At 34.0% G+C, this 16212-nt stretch overlaps 2 protein-coding genes across 2 annotated transcripts; one reads left to right on the top strand and one right to left on the bottom strand.

Annotated features, from left to right (window-relative positions):
- LOC133702220 (IQ domain-containing protein IQM2-like) lies at positions 1-3746 on the top strand. Its single transcript, XM_062126507.1, has 8 exons — positions 1-260; positions 1457-1938; positions 2041-2221; positions 2315-2403; positions 2502-2589; positions 2669-2899; positions 2975-3076; positions 3171-3746. Exons 2-8 carry the CDS (start codon positions 1634-1636, stop codon positions 3258-3260), a joined length of 1086 nt encoding a protein of 361 aa, XP_061982491.1. The 5' UTR covers positions 1-260; positions 1457-1633; the 3' UTR covers positions 3261-3746.
- A 5294-nt stretch (positions 3747-9040) lies between these two features.
- On the bottom strand, positions 9041-12626 carry LOC133702215 (protochlorophyllide-dependent translocon component 52, chloroplastic-like). Its single transcript, XM_062126493.1, has 7 exons — positions 12030-12626; positions 11761-11948; positions 11251-11336; positions 10996-11177; positions 10370-10555; positions 9651-9838; positions 9041-9554 (listed from the first exon to the last, which is right to left on the bottom strand). Exons 1-7 carry the CDS (start codon positions 12540-12542, stop codon positions 9317-9319), a joined length of 1581 nt encoding a protein of 526 aa, XP_061982477.1. The 5' UTR covers positions 12543-12626; the 3' UTR covers positions 9041-9316.
- Between the last annotated feature and the right edge of the window lie 3586 nt (positions 12627-16212).

Genomic DNA, 16212 nt, shown 5'->3' with positions numbered 1-16212 from the left:
CCTGGAAGAGCAGAGTATCATGAAACCAATCAGTCAAAGTCGTCTAAGCCAAAATAAATTATTCAGATTAATGATGATAGGAGATTGAAGGAACTTTGAAATCCCATCGAGTTGAAGTCGTCAATGCCCACGCTCTGTCCTCCTCCCTCGAAGTCTCACCATTTTCACTTTCCATTTTCCACCCACGATTTCTTTCCCATTAATAGGAGATCAGTGTTTCTTTCTTTGCTCAGCGACTCATCCACTCTCCAGTGTTCAAGGTCATGCTCCCCCCCCTTTCGTATATTCTTAGGTTTAATCCGTTTTTTCCTGTGTTTTTCTCTTGGGGTTTTGATCAAAGCGAGACTCCAACACCCTAGAGACCTCATCATTTTTATTCATGCAAGAGCAGTTGCTGGAACTGCTTGTTAGATGGGGTTCCCCAAGTTTTGAAAATTGTTCAATTTAGCCCATATACTAAGGTTAATTTCAGTATATCCATGCGTTTGTTTGGTCCCCAAGACATAGTTTTTTGGTCTACTTGCTTTATTTTATTTTCAAATTCATCCCTATGTTTTCCTTTTCCTTTTCCTTTCTTTTTATATGGAACCCTCCACTCACCAAATTATAGTTACATAGCTGCTGCGGAAGTATAATTTTAGATAATGTTTGTTTGTGGTTTAATCTATTTTTTAAAGTGTTTTTTTGTTTTAAAAAAATATAAAATCAATACTTTTTAGGTGTTATTTTTAACAGTTTTGATAAGTTAATATTAAAAATAAAAAAAATCATTTAATTACATTTTTAATTAAAAAAGCACTTTTATAAAAGTAGCCTGCTACATCGCATTAATAAACATATATTAGGCTACAAACTCTTAATTGCTTAGTGTTTTGGTTGTTAATTAGGCTACAATGATAACTTTGCTATAATGGTAAATTCTTCGTACTTTTGAATTTTGGTACTATTTGTTTTATGCAATAAGTAGTGTTCTTAGCCTTTTTTTTTAGGTGTCATCGTTATGAAAATTCTCATATCACATTAAAAAAAACTATTTTAACTTATAAAAATTTAAGATATTAAATAAAATTTTAAAATATAATTTAGATTATTTTCTAAATGAGATTGGATATTCTTCCAGTGTGGGTTACTTTTGTTTTAGTTTTGTATTTGGTGCAGAGAGATTCAAGTTTCATGAACATTGTTTACATAGAAATGTGCGTGTCTATATAGATTTTTGGTTACCACAATGTTGTGCTGACAATAGGGTTCTTTGAGATCCATGATATATTTTTTTTCCTTTCTATGTTAAAATAATATTTTTAGTTAAGATGATTTACAGCTATAAATCTAGCTAGCTTACTCTGCTTGTAATCTGATATCCATCACCTGCATTTGGTTCTAAATTAAGAACATGGAGATCCATTAAAGGAAATGTAGTATTAACTTCTGTCATATATTGGTTTTGTTTGGACAGAAACCCAGAGAGTATAGATTGCTAGAACCCTTCTTTTCCTGCACATTTTCTGAGTACAGAGATGCGGATCAGACTGGCTTAGTATCTGTTATATATTGCAAAATCTGTCAGCTCCTGACGTGAAGAAGTAGCCAAGGTTTTGAGTCTACAATACTGAAATCTCTAGGCTTTCGAAAGATGGTTGTAGTCAAAGGATCTGTTAGTATTGACAGGGGAGAATCGGAAAGAACGATGCCAATTACAGGTTCTCCTCTGAAGAAAGAAACGGATGCCATTACTAAGTCTGTTAGTATTAACAACAAAGAAATGGATCATCAGCCCCTAAACTTAGATAATCATAGCTTCGAGACGATACAGAAATTGAGAATTTTTTATCCCACCAGCCCCGAACACCAAGCTGCTGTAAGATTGCAGAAAGTTTACAAAAGCTACCGAACTAGGAGAATACTTGCAGATTGTGCAATTCTTGTCGACCAGAGCTGGTATGTGTCTATTGATCAGCACAAGTCCTGGTTCGTATAAATAAATAGCAAGATGCATAACCTTGTTCTGATGCAATTATTTGTTACTTGTCATAATCACAGGTGGGAACTCTTAGATTTTGCTGAGCTCAAATGGATTTCTATTTCTTTCTTTGATATCAAGAAACATCAAGCTGCCATTTCTCGATGGTCACGAGGGAAAAAGAAAGCTGGCAGAGTTGGAAAAGGCTTGTCAAGTGATGACAATGCACAAAAACTTGTTGATAAGCACTGGCTTGAAGCGGTTTGTCAAATTTACGCAAGTGATAATTGCTCTTCACGATTCACTCTTACTGAATACTGATTCCAAATCTGTTATGTCTTTTGTTTAAAACAGATCGATCCACGACATCGATATGGACATAACGTACAATTCTATTATGAGAGATGGCTTGATACTAAAAGCAGACAACCCTTTTTTTACTGGCATGTTTCTTGGATCCTTATTGCTAGACTTTTAACTTTAGACATGGTCATGAATTTGAAGTTGAACTTGTGTATGCATGCTTGGTTTGGAACTGCAGGCTAGATATAGGAGAAGGCAAGGAAGTAAATCTTGAAGCATGCCCAAGATCAAAATTTCAAAAGCAGTGCATCAAGTATCTTGGTCCTGTGAGTTTCCATGAACTACATTTCATTTTTATTTTAACCTAAATAAAATGCTTTTACTGATAAAGATTTACTATAACAGACAGAAAGGAAGGCCTATGAAGTTGTTATAGAGGAGGGCAAGCTCCTCTACAAGATGACAGGAGAGCTTATTCACACAACGGAAGATGCTAAGTCCATTTTTGTCCTTGATACATCTAAGACCTTGTATGTTGGCACTAAGAAGAAAGGCACATTTCAGCATTCTAGCTTCTTGGCTGGAGGAGTCACAACTGCTGCTGGCAGATTAATTGTTGAAACTGGCATTCTTAAGGTATAGCTTCATGATTAAAGATCTTCAGATATTAACGTGGTCTGTTAATGATGGTTTCTATCCACTTTTCAACAGGCAGTTTGGCCTCACAGCGGTCATTATTGGCCTACAGAAGAAAAATTTCAAGACTTCCTTTCATTCCTCAGAGAAAACAATGTGGATCTCACAGATGTAGAGGTATAAAAAGAAAATTGAAGTGCTCTAGAAAGGCATATATACATATCCTGAACCTTTCCTCTTTTTTTTTTTCTTTTTCTTTTTGTTATTTCAGACAAGTGCTCTGGACGAGGAAGACAGAATGCTTTGTAAAGGAAGAAGCAGCGATTGTCTTAGAAGTAACCCACTGGATCAGAACCACTGATTCAGTAGTTGGACCAAGATGTCCTTAAAAGATTCAAACACAAGAGACGCCTTTTGTGGAACAAAACCGCGAGGCCACATAGTTAAAACGAACAAGGTCTTGCCTTCATAGTTCAATTAGTTTGGTTTTTTTTTTTTTTATACAACAGAAGAGCCTCTCCAGACGGAGAAGTTTGCCAAAGACTAATTTCAACGAAGAGCATGGTTGCAATCATGGAAATGGAAATTTTTGTAGATGAAGTGGGGCAACCACCTTGAAGCAGCAAAGCATGGTACTGCCATGGAGACATGCATAGTCCTTGCAGCTGCCGATATCACGTCATGCTTAGTTGCAGCAGCAACTCCTATTGAAGTCACTGAGATAATCAGTGAAGAAGAAACAAATCTGAGTCAAGAACTAGAAGTCGTCGCATATGAAATATCCATCGTGGAACAATTTTTTCAATCCAAACTGCAATTCAAGCTATATTATCTTCTTGATGTTTCACCTTATCTTTTCCAGCTGATGCATAATGCTGATCTATTTCCTTGATCTGCCTCATTACCTCGATCTATCAAGGGATTAGAGAAAGCATAAAACACACATGGTGGTATGAATATGTTACTGCTCCTTTCGCGTTTTGCACTAAAACCATTAATGTCTAGTCTTTGCAAATCTATTATAATCGGTTCACCTCCTTCTCTACCAGCCTTATCGGTTATAGAACAAAGTGTTAAGTGTTAACCTCCAACTCTCATGTAAAAATACAAAGAAGAAAATGACTGTAAAATGGCCAGGCATCAGCCTTCTACCTTTGGGTAGGGGAATTTTCTGCGGTCCATAAACTAACAGAACTCAAAAATTAACATAAGTTTTGGAGTGTCCGTTGCAGGATCAACAGGCCCAAAATTCATCAACAGGAAAAGTTCATTTACGTGTGAAGTTTTTTCACAATTTCATCATAAACGAAGCACTTCAACGGTCTCGAAACAGCGAAGCATATACTTGCCATTAATACAAGTGTTTTTGTGGATGCTGGCATGATTCTGCTCGGTTGCTGCAGCCATGCGGATTGAGGTTGTGTTTGTTTTTACTGTTAAATTGTGTTTTTGAAAAGAAAACAATTACATTAAATTATTTTTAGTTTTTTTTATTGTTTTGATATACCAATATTAAAAATAAATTTTAAATTGGTTTAATTTGAAACTTTAACAAAGATCTCAGATATAAAATTTTAAGATTGACCCCTAACCAAATTTAACAATATTGTTAAAAAATTCTCCACACTTTTAATATATTTTTTTATATTTTTAAAAAATTTATCTGATCATAGCGGAACAAAGACTAGTTTCTTTGGAAAAATAAAGCTTGGCGAAGAGGAAACGCTAGTGGCAGCCATAGAATTGTATTAGTATAGCACCCGACGCGTTGCTGCAGGTAAGTTTATAATTAAAATTTGTTTAACATTTTAATTAATTTAAAAAAATTAAAGTTAATGAAGTTAAAATAAATATCATGTGTTTTATTATATTTGATGAGTTTAATTGAATATATTTTATAAATATGTTTGATAAATGAATAAAACAAATACATAATCAATTATTTATATCACCTAAAATTTAATTAAAAGAATAAATTAAAAAGATGCTCATGCAATCTATTTTTGAAAGGACACTTAATTGTAATCAGTGAAACCTTAGCTATTGATTAAGAAATCTTATTATTCTCTATTTGATAATTAATTTTTATTATTATTAGCCATTTATTTTGTTTCAGTGTTATCGTCATCAATTTCTTAAAAAAAACTATACATCTTTGGTTGATTAACTAATATCGATTCTCTATGATCAGTGTTAAAAAAAACCTGACAATTTTCCATACTAATATTTTTTTTGAAAAAGCCAAAGCCATGGAAAATAATCATTATTTTTTTTTTTGTGAGGTTGCATGAAAAATACAAAACAACCATTAATTATTTGATAAAATAATAAATAATGGAAAAATAAAATAATAAAAACCAAAAAAGGAAAGAAAGAAAGCTTGGCCGCGTGCCTGAGCGCTGTCTGTGCCTACATATACAACCGGTGAGAGCGATAGAATTGGAAATGAACTGAAATGAGAAAATGTGAGCTGAAGGAGCTAAAAGAACTTCCATATCTGATTCTTTCTAAGCTGAGCTCAAGGAGCTAGCAGCGATGCATAATGATAAAATTTATCTTGAATTGTTGAAGATTTAGGGCTAGTTTGGTAATGCGGTTGCGGCTGCGTTCCCAAAAAATTTGAATATTTTTTTTTTGCTAAAATTTAATATGGTTTGTATGTTTTGGATCGTTTTGATGTGCTGATATTAAAAATAATTTTTAAAAAATAAAAAATATCATTAACATGTATTTTGACACGAAAAGTTATTTAAAAAGTACTCACAATTACACTGTCAAACATGCTCTTATAATGGCTGAAACTTACATGGATTTTTAATGTTGGTTCTCTGGAATTCAGTAATGAAAACTATTGAAGGGCATAATGTTGCTTTTTCAAGGCTGATTATCCGTTTCACAGATTATTAGGTAACCTGTCATGGTTCACTTCATGGTAATGGTTGATAGATTTCTGAATCCAAAAGCTTTCTTTCATTATTAGGTAACCTTGCCAGTTTCGAAGCGTATTTGCCTTGGATTTCTTGTGCCTGTTGATCTTGACTCTTTTTTACTAGTTTTTGTCATAGTTTTCAGTCCTGGCCGACGGGGCCATTTCGATTGATATCTTCTACGGTTGGGGATGTGATCATGCTTTCAAAAGTGGATCTGATTCTTATAGGCAGATAAGTTTTCTTGTGTAGTTGTGGGCTGGGCTAGGAACAAGAAGACTACATGGCAGCCTGGCACTATGCTTTTTCAAGGCTGATTATATGCGAGGAAAAACAGATGCCAGATTGATGGACAATTGAACCTTGTCTATCCTTTTCACAAATTATTAGGTAACCTATCATGGTTTCCACTAGGTATTTTTTTCTGTCAACAATATACCATGTTTTTCACTCCACGGTAATGGTTGATAGATATCTGAATCCAAAAGCTTTCTTTCATTATTTCAACAAAAAAAACTTAAATTGTTACTTGTATTAGATATGTGATCATTTAATCAATAAAATTATTATACAATATCAAAGAACCATCATAATTTAAAAACATTATTTTGTTTGCTCTTATGTAAACTAAATATGTTCCAAGATAGCTTTAAAGTAGATTTCTATAATTAAAATAGTAATTACAAGTAAACATTTCCCGTATATCTTCATTGTCCTTGGTTTTCAAGCTCGAAAATTCCCGCCTGTTGAGGCTTGTTTTGGTGGGTATTTGCTTTAGTTTTCGAGCCCGGTTGGTCTCGACCAATCAAGAGTTGTTTCAGTGGGTATTGTCCTTGGTTTTTAGGGCTTGGTTGGTCTCGGGCCATCAGGGTGCGTTTCGATTGGTATTTTTTTTTTTATTTCCAAGACCGGTCAATCCAAGCCCCGTTAAGGCATGTTTCTGCTGGTATTTGCCTTAGAGATTTTGTGTCTGGTTGGTCTTACCCTAGTTTGGTAGGTATTTGTCTTGGATTTCGAGCTCAATTAGTCCCAACCCATCAGTGCCTGTTTCAGTGGATATTTGCATTGGTTTTCAGGCTCGGTTGGTACCAACCCGTTTCGAGTTGTATTTGCCTTGGTTTTCAAGCCCGAGTGATAATTTATCTTGGTTTTCAAGCTCGGTTGGTCCCGTCCCATCGAGAGCTGTTTCGGTGGGTATTGGCCTTGAGTTTCGGGTCTGGTTGGTCCTAGGCCATCACGGCCCGTTTCAATTGTTATTTCTTTTTATTTTCGAGCCTGGTTAGTCCAGGCCTGTTAGGGCCTATTTTCGTTGGTATTTGCTTTGGATTTCATGTTTGGTTGGTCATGGCCCAGTTTAGTGGGCATTTGCTTTTGATTTTGAGCTTGACAAGTCCTGACCTATCAGTGCTTGTTCCGATGGGTATTTACATTGGTTTTCGGGCCTAGTTGGTATTAACCCGTTTTGAGTTGTATTTGCCTTGGTTTTTGGCCCGGTTGGTATCGACCCTTCATGGCCTGTTTCAGTAGGTATTTGTCTTGGTTTTTAGGCCTAGTTGGTCTCATCCTGTCGAGGCCTATTTCGATGGGTATTGGCCTTGGCTTTTGGGCCTAGTTAGTCCTGGGCCATTAGGGCTTGTTTTGATTGGTATTTTCCTTTATTTCCAAGCTCGGTCAATCCTTATCCGTTAGGGCTATTTTCGTTGGTATTTTCCTTAGATTTCATGTTTGGTTGGTCCTAACCTATCATTGCCCAGTTTGGTGAGTATTTGCCTTGGATTTTAAGCTCGATTAGACTCAGCCCATCAGTGCTTGTTTTAGTGGGTATTTACGTTGGTTTTTTAGCTCGATTGGTATCAACTTATTTCAAGTTGTATTTGCCTTGGTTTTCAAGCCCGGTTAGTATCGGCTTGTCGGGGCTCACTTCGGTAGGTATTTGTCTTGGTTTTCGAACTCGGTTAGTCTCATCCCGTTTAGGGCTGTTTCAGTGGGTATTGGCCTTGGTTTTTGAGCTTGATTAGTCCTGGGCCATCATGGGCCATTTTGAATGGTTTTTTTCTTTATTTTCAAGGCCAGGTCAATCTAGGCCCGTTACGACCTGTTTTCGTTGATATTTGCCTTGGATTTTGTGTGTGGTTGGTTGTGGCCTGTCATGGCTGATTTGGTGAGTATTTACCTTGGATTTTAAGCCTGATTAGTCCCGGCCCATCAATGCCTGTTTTGGTGGGAATTTGCGTTGGTTTTCAAGACTGGTCAGTCTCAACCTGTCAGGGCCGTTCCAGAGCGTATTTACCTTGGATTGGGAGCCCAACCTATTAAAACTCATTTCAATGGGTAGTGCAATGAGTATTTTACCTTGTATTTTTGGCCGGGTTGATCTCAACTCTTTTTTATTAGTTTTTGCCATAGTTTTCAGGCTTGGTCCTGGCCAACGGGGCCATTTCTAGTGGTATTTTCCGTGGTTGGGGATGTGACAGCTTTCAAAAGTGGATCAATTATTGGTCAATTGGCACTGTTTCTTTTATGGTAGATAAGTTTTCATGTGTAGTTGTGGGCTGGGCTAGGAACAACAAGACTAGATAAATTATTTGATGCACAAAACAAGCCTTCTGCCAGTTGGAAGCGCCACTTTCCATTATAAACATGATTTGTTTTGTCTTTAAAACTAGCTGAAAATTATTCACAAGGTCGAAGGTTAATATTTAGACTTTTCATTTATGGGATAACTAAACAAAATAAGCTAATAAAAATAATTTTTCATGAGTCAAGAAATTAATTTATAGCAAACTCAAACCCGTATCCGATTATTGTGCTTAGTTGTGATAGACTAGATAGCCTAGCACTCTCATTTCACTCTAGGCAAATCCATCATTGACTGGTTCATGCCTTTTCAAGGCTGATTATCCTTTACACAGATTATTAGGTAACCTGTCATGGTTCCCTCAAGGGATTTTCTTCTGTCGACAGTAGACAATATTTTTCACTTCATGGTAATGGTTGATAGATATCTGAATTCCAAAGCTTTCTTTTCTATATAAAAATTCGTTACAATCCAAAAACTTAAAGGCACTCGTGATGGTTTGGTTAACAAAGTTTTTATATTATATTAAAAAATAATCTCAAATTAAAAATTTAAACTATTAATTAAGATTTTAAGATTCTATAACAGGAGCTGTTGGTGTTGTTGGTGTTTCAACCGCGGTTCCTGGCTCCTCCATTTAAATCAATCATTAGAGTTTGTTTATCATTATGATAAAGGAAAATACTTGACTGTCAGCAATAATATGTTACAAATTTCGAATAAACGTCTCTAGATAATATTTGAAAATAACTTCACAAGAAAACTATATACCGTGCTTAAGTTTTTTCACCTCCCACAACATATTCTACAGCAGCACTTAAGAGCAGAAGAATTCTGCTGACTTGAAATTCCATTTCAGCCATCTATTGCAGGATCATGCATTCACCAGTGAAGACATATTTTCAACACACCTCAGCGAAAAGCATGATCGTAGTCATGGTAATGGAAGTTCTTGTAGATGAATTGATCCAGCCATTTTGAACCTACAAAGCATACTACTGCCATTGCTACCATTGTATATGCATTGTGCTTGGTTGCACCAGCAATCCCAATGAAAGCTAGAGAAGCAAATTGCAGAATAACCTCTAGTGCATTGAGACCCTTGTATGCAGAATTGCAACTGGGACAGTTTACTACATGAGACCAATACCTGAAAAACCAGTTCCAAAATTTAGGAAAGAATTAAGAAAACTTCTCAAACTGAAATCTTGAATACTCTTCTGTAGTTGTAACGTGCATTAATTACCTGTCCAACAGCTGTTCTCTAGGAGGAGTTGGGGGAAGAGTTCCACTGTAGTTGCCCCTCCAATCAACTTGACCACCAGCATACTTGTTTAACCATTTTCTGAAACCAACCACAAAAGCATCTGATTTTGCTGGCACAAAACAAGCCTTCTGCCAGTTGGAAGCGCCAATTTCCATTATCTTGCGCTCCTGCGGAGAGAATTCTGTAGTCAGTTAATGCTAGAGAGTACAGGCTCCCATTTTTTTGCTTTGGAGGAAGAGCTACAAAAAAACAAAGACTCAAAAACTTTGGTGTGCACAGAAAGAAAAATGTTCATAAAGCTAGGATAAATGGCAACTCCTTGCAGCATAAGAGTTTCTGTCCTATCAAATAAAATTCAAGAAGTGAAGGATGAAACAGATTTGAATGTACAATTGTTACATTGAAAGGCAAACCATGGGAATTGAGATTTCTGTTGATCCTGGATGGATACTCAATCAACCATCCAAATACAATGTCTAGTTCCAGAAGGAAATAGAGAAGCAAGAGTATGTGCATAAACAGAAGAAATTGACAGCAATTGAGTTGTTAATGACACAAATAATGAAGAGATTTACATTAACCTTAGCCTACTTCACATTTTTGACCAATTGATCTATTAGTCTCATATAGTAACTGATTTTTTTATAAAGTTGAAGCTATAATATATCAGCTCGCTAAATACATAAGCAGAAAATCACCTCCAGATGAAGGAGATACAGATCTGAATCCAGAACTATGTTGGTTACCGAATGATGAATAAATCGTGGAACTTTGGCAATCCAAACTCCGTAGTTTTTTGGTATGGCCCAAATCAATCTGCTATTCCCTGGACTGACCGGAACACAAAAGAAAATTAAGGCCTCTCTCCGTTGCATGGAAGGTTTCTGCACGGATAATTTTTTTATGAAGAAACATGACAAGAACAGGAGAACCACGTGAATACAGGAGTAAAATTATCAACATAAAGGCTATGATCACGTAGAATTATGATTCTACAACAGGCAGTGTCTTTGAACCAAAGAAATAATGGAAATCTACTTAGTAAACTGGTTAGTAGGCTACAGTTGTCAGCGATTATGCAGACAAGTTAATGTATCTTTCAATTCTTACACATGCCACGATAGCAACATGTTGCGTGTGGTTAGTGTTTCAGTACATGAATGACATATATATTAGAGATAACGTGTTCGGTTGAAGAGATAGATATAAAGTAAATATGTTTAAAGATAGTTTTGGAGTGAATTTCTATACTTAAAACAGTATATCTTCATTGTCTCCGTTTCTTCTCTCCAGGAACAATAATCAAACGCTAAACAATGCTTACCTTTTCAGTATCAGCAATTGCATCATCACCTTGATCAATCACAGGACTACTGTCAGCATAAGAGATACAGGGAGCTATAAATTTATTAATACCAAACTGGACTTGATTTCCAATGAAACCATCTATGTCTAGTTTCTTGATACTCAATTCAACTGGGCTGCCCCCTTCTCTATCTGCCTTCACTGCGAGACATTTTTAGTTTTAATCATATGAACTACATAAACAAAGAGAATGGAACACAACACCTCAAAATACCTTTTGGTTGTCGTGTTCTCATAATTCCATAATGTGCATAGGGAACATGAGCAGGATCCATCAGGTTTTCGATCAAGACTTCGTATCTGAATGTTGTTTAGAAGAGTGAAGAAATTAAAAATCGATCATTAACTTTTATTTTACAGATGATTCTTTCCCTATTTCTGAAAAGTATATCAAATATGATATGTGCACTGTACATAAAAAATATAACTAACAGTTTTGCACTTGAGTGCAGATGATTGCAGGATCAAAATTATCAGACATCCACATACCATATTATTTAGTTAGATCAACTTTTTTATATGAAAAATGATAAAATTGATCCCATTGTCATCTGACCTGAACCTTTTTTAACGTATTTTTAGTCGAACTGTGACAAGCATTAACATCTAATTGGCTGGCAAGTAATCAATTGACATGTATAAAGATGTTAATGTAAGAAGACTAATCCGACCAAATCCATAACATACAAGAACGTGATGATTTTTTTATCTCATATTTGCATACCCATAAGGCAAATCTCTGGAACCCGTTATCTTGATATATGATGGATCATCTAATTCTGGGATGAAGGGAGGTTGTTTCTTCAAAATGATATCTTTGTATTGTGGATCAGTGTTTGGCCAAAACCACACGATGTCATGATGTACTGTGCTTGGATAAACTGCTACACACGCTTTCTTAGATGTGGAGACCTGCAATATTATTTGATGGAAAGGTGATGCAAAATTTTAGCCTAAACTCTATAGAAGCTAATACTGGTTTGGACTTATTACCGGAGGACCATCAGGTGGTGCTTGAGGAATGAAGTTGCAGTTACCAGAGCCATTAAAACACCAACCATGGTACACACACTGTAACCTTCCCCATTGATCGACCCTTCCTTCAGACAACGGTGCCATCCTATGAGGACAAGCATCGTTGAAAACTCTCCATGAACTCTCATTCTTGTCCCACCACACCACAATATCAAGTCCCATCACCTTTTTTGCATGTGGAGCCCTCTTGTCCAAATCACAAACTGGCATTACGGGATACCAGTGTGCGTACCAATCAAACTTCTCTGCTTGAGAGTCAGCTTCAAGTTCTGGCTCAGGTGTTGAAACGAAGGATGGAGATGATGATATGGTTGTGAAAAGCTTGGATGTTGATGGTATTTTTCTTGAGAAAGTTGAAGTGGGTACTGGATTAAACTGAAAATTCAAGAACTTGGGTTTGGTGAATTGGGTTTTGCTTATTGAAGTTGCGATGTGAATTGATGAAACAGAGGAAGTTCTTAAACCTTCCATTGCTGCTTGTTTTACTGATCAAGCTAGAGAGTAAGATTCCAAATTAAGTTGAGAGAAAAGCAGGGTATGTAATTGTGAACTTGACTGGGAAATTCTACGGTTATAGTTCAATAATTACTGTTATTCTATTAATAATTTTTGGGCTACACTTAACAAGAGAGAGAGAGAGAGAGAGAGAGAGGGAAATTTAAAATAAAATATTTAATGATGTATTATGATTTTTTTTTAAAATGAGTTAATAGATTAACTAATAATATATCATTGGTTACTTTTTAAACATATAAAATTTTTCTAATTTAATTCTTTATAAATTATTTGAAGAATCTGTACGTGTGTTTACATTGAAAAAAATATTAAATTAATATATTATTAGTATTTTTTAATAAATTTAATATACTAATATAAAAAATTAATATGATTCTCGTGTGTGTGTGTAAATCCGAGTTCCTTTTTTTTTTTCCTTTGTAATCAATCATTTCATTTTCCATTAATATTTTATTAAATCTTTCTTGAGAATATATTACTATGGAAAAATAGAAATTAGAATATTCTATTAAAATTCAAATATTAATAATTATAATAATTAATAGAATAATATATTATTAATTCAATGGTAATTAATTAATAGTAATTAAATAGTAAATTACTATAATACTAATTAGAATACTAATAAATTAAGAGGGTGTTTGAAATAGAGGAGTGATTAGCTTTTTTTTATGGGATTTATATAAAAAGCATGTATTTTTTATTTTTATGAGGTATAGTTTATGTTTTAAGAAAATTATACTTTTTTTTTAAGCTAAACACACATTAAAAGTAATATAATAATAATAAAGTAATAAAAAGGATGAAAAGAAAGAAAGAAAGTGAAGGAGGACATTTTTTTCAAGCCCTATATTGTTGTGTAATGAAACATAGGGATTATCTTTTCAACGCAGAAAGGGAGAGATGTAAATAGGTGTTTAGGACAATGATTGACTAAGTGGTACTGTGATAATTTATGGAGCTCTGTTAGGTTTAGGGTTTGAGATAGAAACGATAGATCAAGATGACAAGGAAGCAAAAGGACTTTGTATCTTGACTTGTTGTTTCTGTGATTTGATCGATAACATGAACGTAAATGAATGTGCATGCAAGACTTGGTTTCATGGAGTCTAGTTGCTGCTGCTGCTGCTGTTTTTTTTTTCTTTTTCTCGTAACCTTTTGGTATATATTTTGGTAAAACCCAGACCAGATTTCCAACTATAAGGAACAATTTTCACCCTTCCAGCTTCCAAGGATTCTGATTACAAACAATCATCCAGATTTCCTATTCTTTTTGGGCAAAGCTTACATGTTTGTGATGTATGCGGTAGCTAATAGAATAACAACAGTGTAATTCCCATGTTTTCGCCAATCAAACTCAAGTTTGATTTTCAGTCCAAAATCCAATCCAACTAACCTAGATATTTAAAGAAAATATTGCTCCTCTTTGCCGTGACTTACACCCATGTACTCCAATAAATCCATTTTTAACTTAAGGTTTTTGTTTTAAAATTTTAATAAGGGAGTTACATATATATAAACTTTAAATTCATAATTTTAGTCTCTGAAATTTTAAATATAGAATGATTGTCTCTTCAAAAGGTTTTCAAAACTTTTAAATAGATCAAGAAAATCTCCGTTAGAAAATAGCCTAAAATCTGGAAACATTAAGAAAATTAAATTAGAATCTGAAATAAAAATAATAAATTCAAAAAATCCTAGAAAAATAATAAAAATAACTTAAACAATAACTTTTGGGCCTAATTCTAGAAGATCCAATGTTCTAACTAGTGATAGAGTTTCTTTATATAGGAAAATTGCCTATAGAATCAACTAGGAAAATATAAGTCTAATCTAATGGTCAAATCTCATGTAATCTCACTTTTAAAATATTAAACTAGTCTACTTTTAGATCTAAATATATCTCACTGTTCCATAAAAATATTTATTAGAACATATAGATAGTTTATTTGTGTCAAATCCCTATATAATAGTATTATATCATTACACTTGAATGTTTAAAATCTTTATTTTCAAAAAGTCCAATTGTATTAGTTTGTGAAAAGAACACATGTTAAAGAATATTTAAAAATATTTGATTATTGTTTCGAGATAAAGGTAACAGAAACATTCATGATGTATTCTTTATTCTATTTATTTTAAAAGAATAGATATTTATTATAAAATTCTTTATAAAACATATTTATTTTATGTTTTGGATGCATAACCAATTTTTTTACCAATTAAATGTAACTTTAATGATATTGAACATGCTTTTATTTTTTTTATTTCTTTCTATCAAAAGAATTTATGCTAATATTTATGTTAAATAATAATCTCTACCTAATAAGTTAAGTTGGTATTTGATATTTTAGAATATAATTTATATAATTATTTAACAAGTTCTAAAAATCATTTAACTTGAAATTTTTATATATTTATATTATTTTATGTTTAAATTTTTATCAAAGAAGTATTCAGCTAATAAAGATCTGAAATTATGTGAAAAAATCAAAAAAATCAATATCAACCTAATAATAACTTAAGCAGTAAAGTAATACCCTAAAATATAATTCTTTATGCGTACAAACACTAATCTCAAGAAAAATCGACACTGAACTAAAGTTTATAGTACAGCTGTCACAACTTTATTCTTACAGCAGCCCACGAGAGAGCGATAAGTCTGCTAAACTTTAAGAACAACAATTTTAGTCAACCCAGATGCCATATTTCCACCACTCCTCGGGGAAAAGCATGGGTGGTAGTGGAAGTTCTGTGGATGAAATGGGCCCACCCATTTCGAATTAGTAAAGGATGCTTTTAGTAGACAAGAAGACACTGGAATACTTTTGATTTTTCGGCCCCCATTTTCTCCTCTCAGCTTCAGCTTCTATTCTTCTACTCCTTTGCTTTATTCTTCTGTTCTTTTACTCCTTTTAAATCTTCATTTATCCCCTTAGCGGCATCAATACTGGCTTTCTGCTTGGCTGCAGCACCATTAATCCCAGGGATTGCTGGTGAAGCAACCTGCAGAGTCACCTCTAGTGTTTGCAGCATTGAAAAATCAGCTGCAAACACTACTACCAGTACCTGAAAAATCAGCTGCAAATTTAGGAGACAAAATTAAGAGAGTTGTTCGAACTGAGATCTTCTGTATCCAACCAGAAGGGCACCGGACTTTGTTGGCACAGAACAAGTGGGCCAAAATCCTTGAACCTGCGCTCCTGTGAACACAATTCTAGGGTCAGTTCATACCAACAGTGGTCTAACACAGGAACAGTACAGTAAGAACATCCACCCCACACCACATCTCAATACATCTTTATCATAAATAAAGATTTAACTACGCTTCAATATCTTTTAAAATATTACATTCTTCAAAGTAATAAAATCAAATAATATTTTAAAATTCTTATTATCAAATAAAACAAAACAAATAATTCATAATACTTATTACATTTATTAAAATTCAAACTTTATTAAAACAGTATAATAATGAAGCGTTTAAAATATCAAATTAAAAACTAAAAGAAAAGTTTTGTTGAACAAGTAAAGCATACCAACCAAAACTAAAAAAACAGAAACAATAAATTCACATACTAATAAAAATTAAGAACCTAAAATAATATTAAAATAAAAGGGTGAG

Source organism: Populus nigra, chromosome 1 (assembly GCF_951802175.1).
Source record: "Populus nigra chromosome 1, ddPopNigr1.1, whole genome shotgun sequence".
Taxonomy (NCBI): Eukaryota; Viridiplantae; Streptophyta; class Magnoliopsida; order Malpighiales; family Salicaceae; genus Populus; species Populus nigra.
Note: the sequence above shows the minus strand (reverse complement) of the source record. Positions and strands in the feature narration are given on the sequence as shown.

What these genes read in the sequence shown, in the direction of transcription:
- LOC133702215 (XM_062126493.1), bottom strand. Translation starts at nt 12,542, where the DNA reads ATGGAAGGTTTAAGAACTTCCTCTGTTTCATCAATTCACATCGCAACT. An exon ending in CACCACCTGATGGTCCTCCG is followed by an intron (nt 11,949 to 12,029) that starts GTAATAAGTCCA and finishes ATAATATTGCAG; the next exon opens with GTCTCCACATCTAAGAAAGC. An exon ending in CAATTGCTGATACTGAAAAG is followed by an intron (nt 10,556 to 10,995) that starts GTAAGCATTGTT and finishes TTATCCGTGCAG; the next exon opens with AAACCTTCCATGCAACGGAG.
- LOC133702220 (XM_062126507.1), top strand. Translation starts at nt 1,634, where the DNA reads ATGGTTGTAGTCAAAGGATCTGTTAGTATTGACAGGGGAGAATCGGAA. An exon ending in ATAAGCACTGGCTTGAAGCG is followed by an intron (nt 2,222 to 2,314) that starts GTTTGTCAAATT and finishes TGTTTAAAACAG; the next exon opens with ATCGATCCACGACATCGATA. An exon ending in GCATCAAGTATCTTGGTCCT is followed by an intron (nt 2,590 to 2,668) that starts GTGAGTTTCCAT and finishes TTACTATAACAG; the next exon opens with ACAGAAAGGAAGGCCTATGA.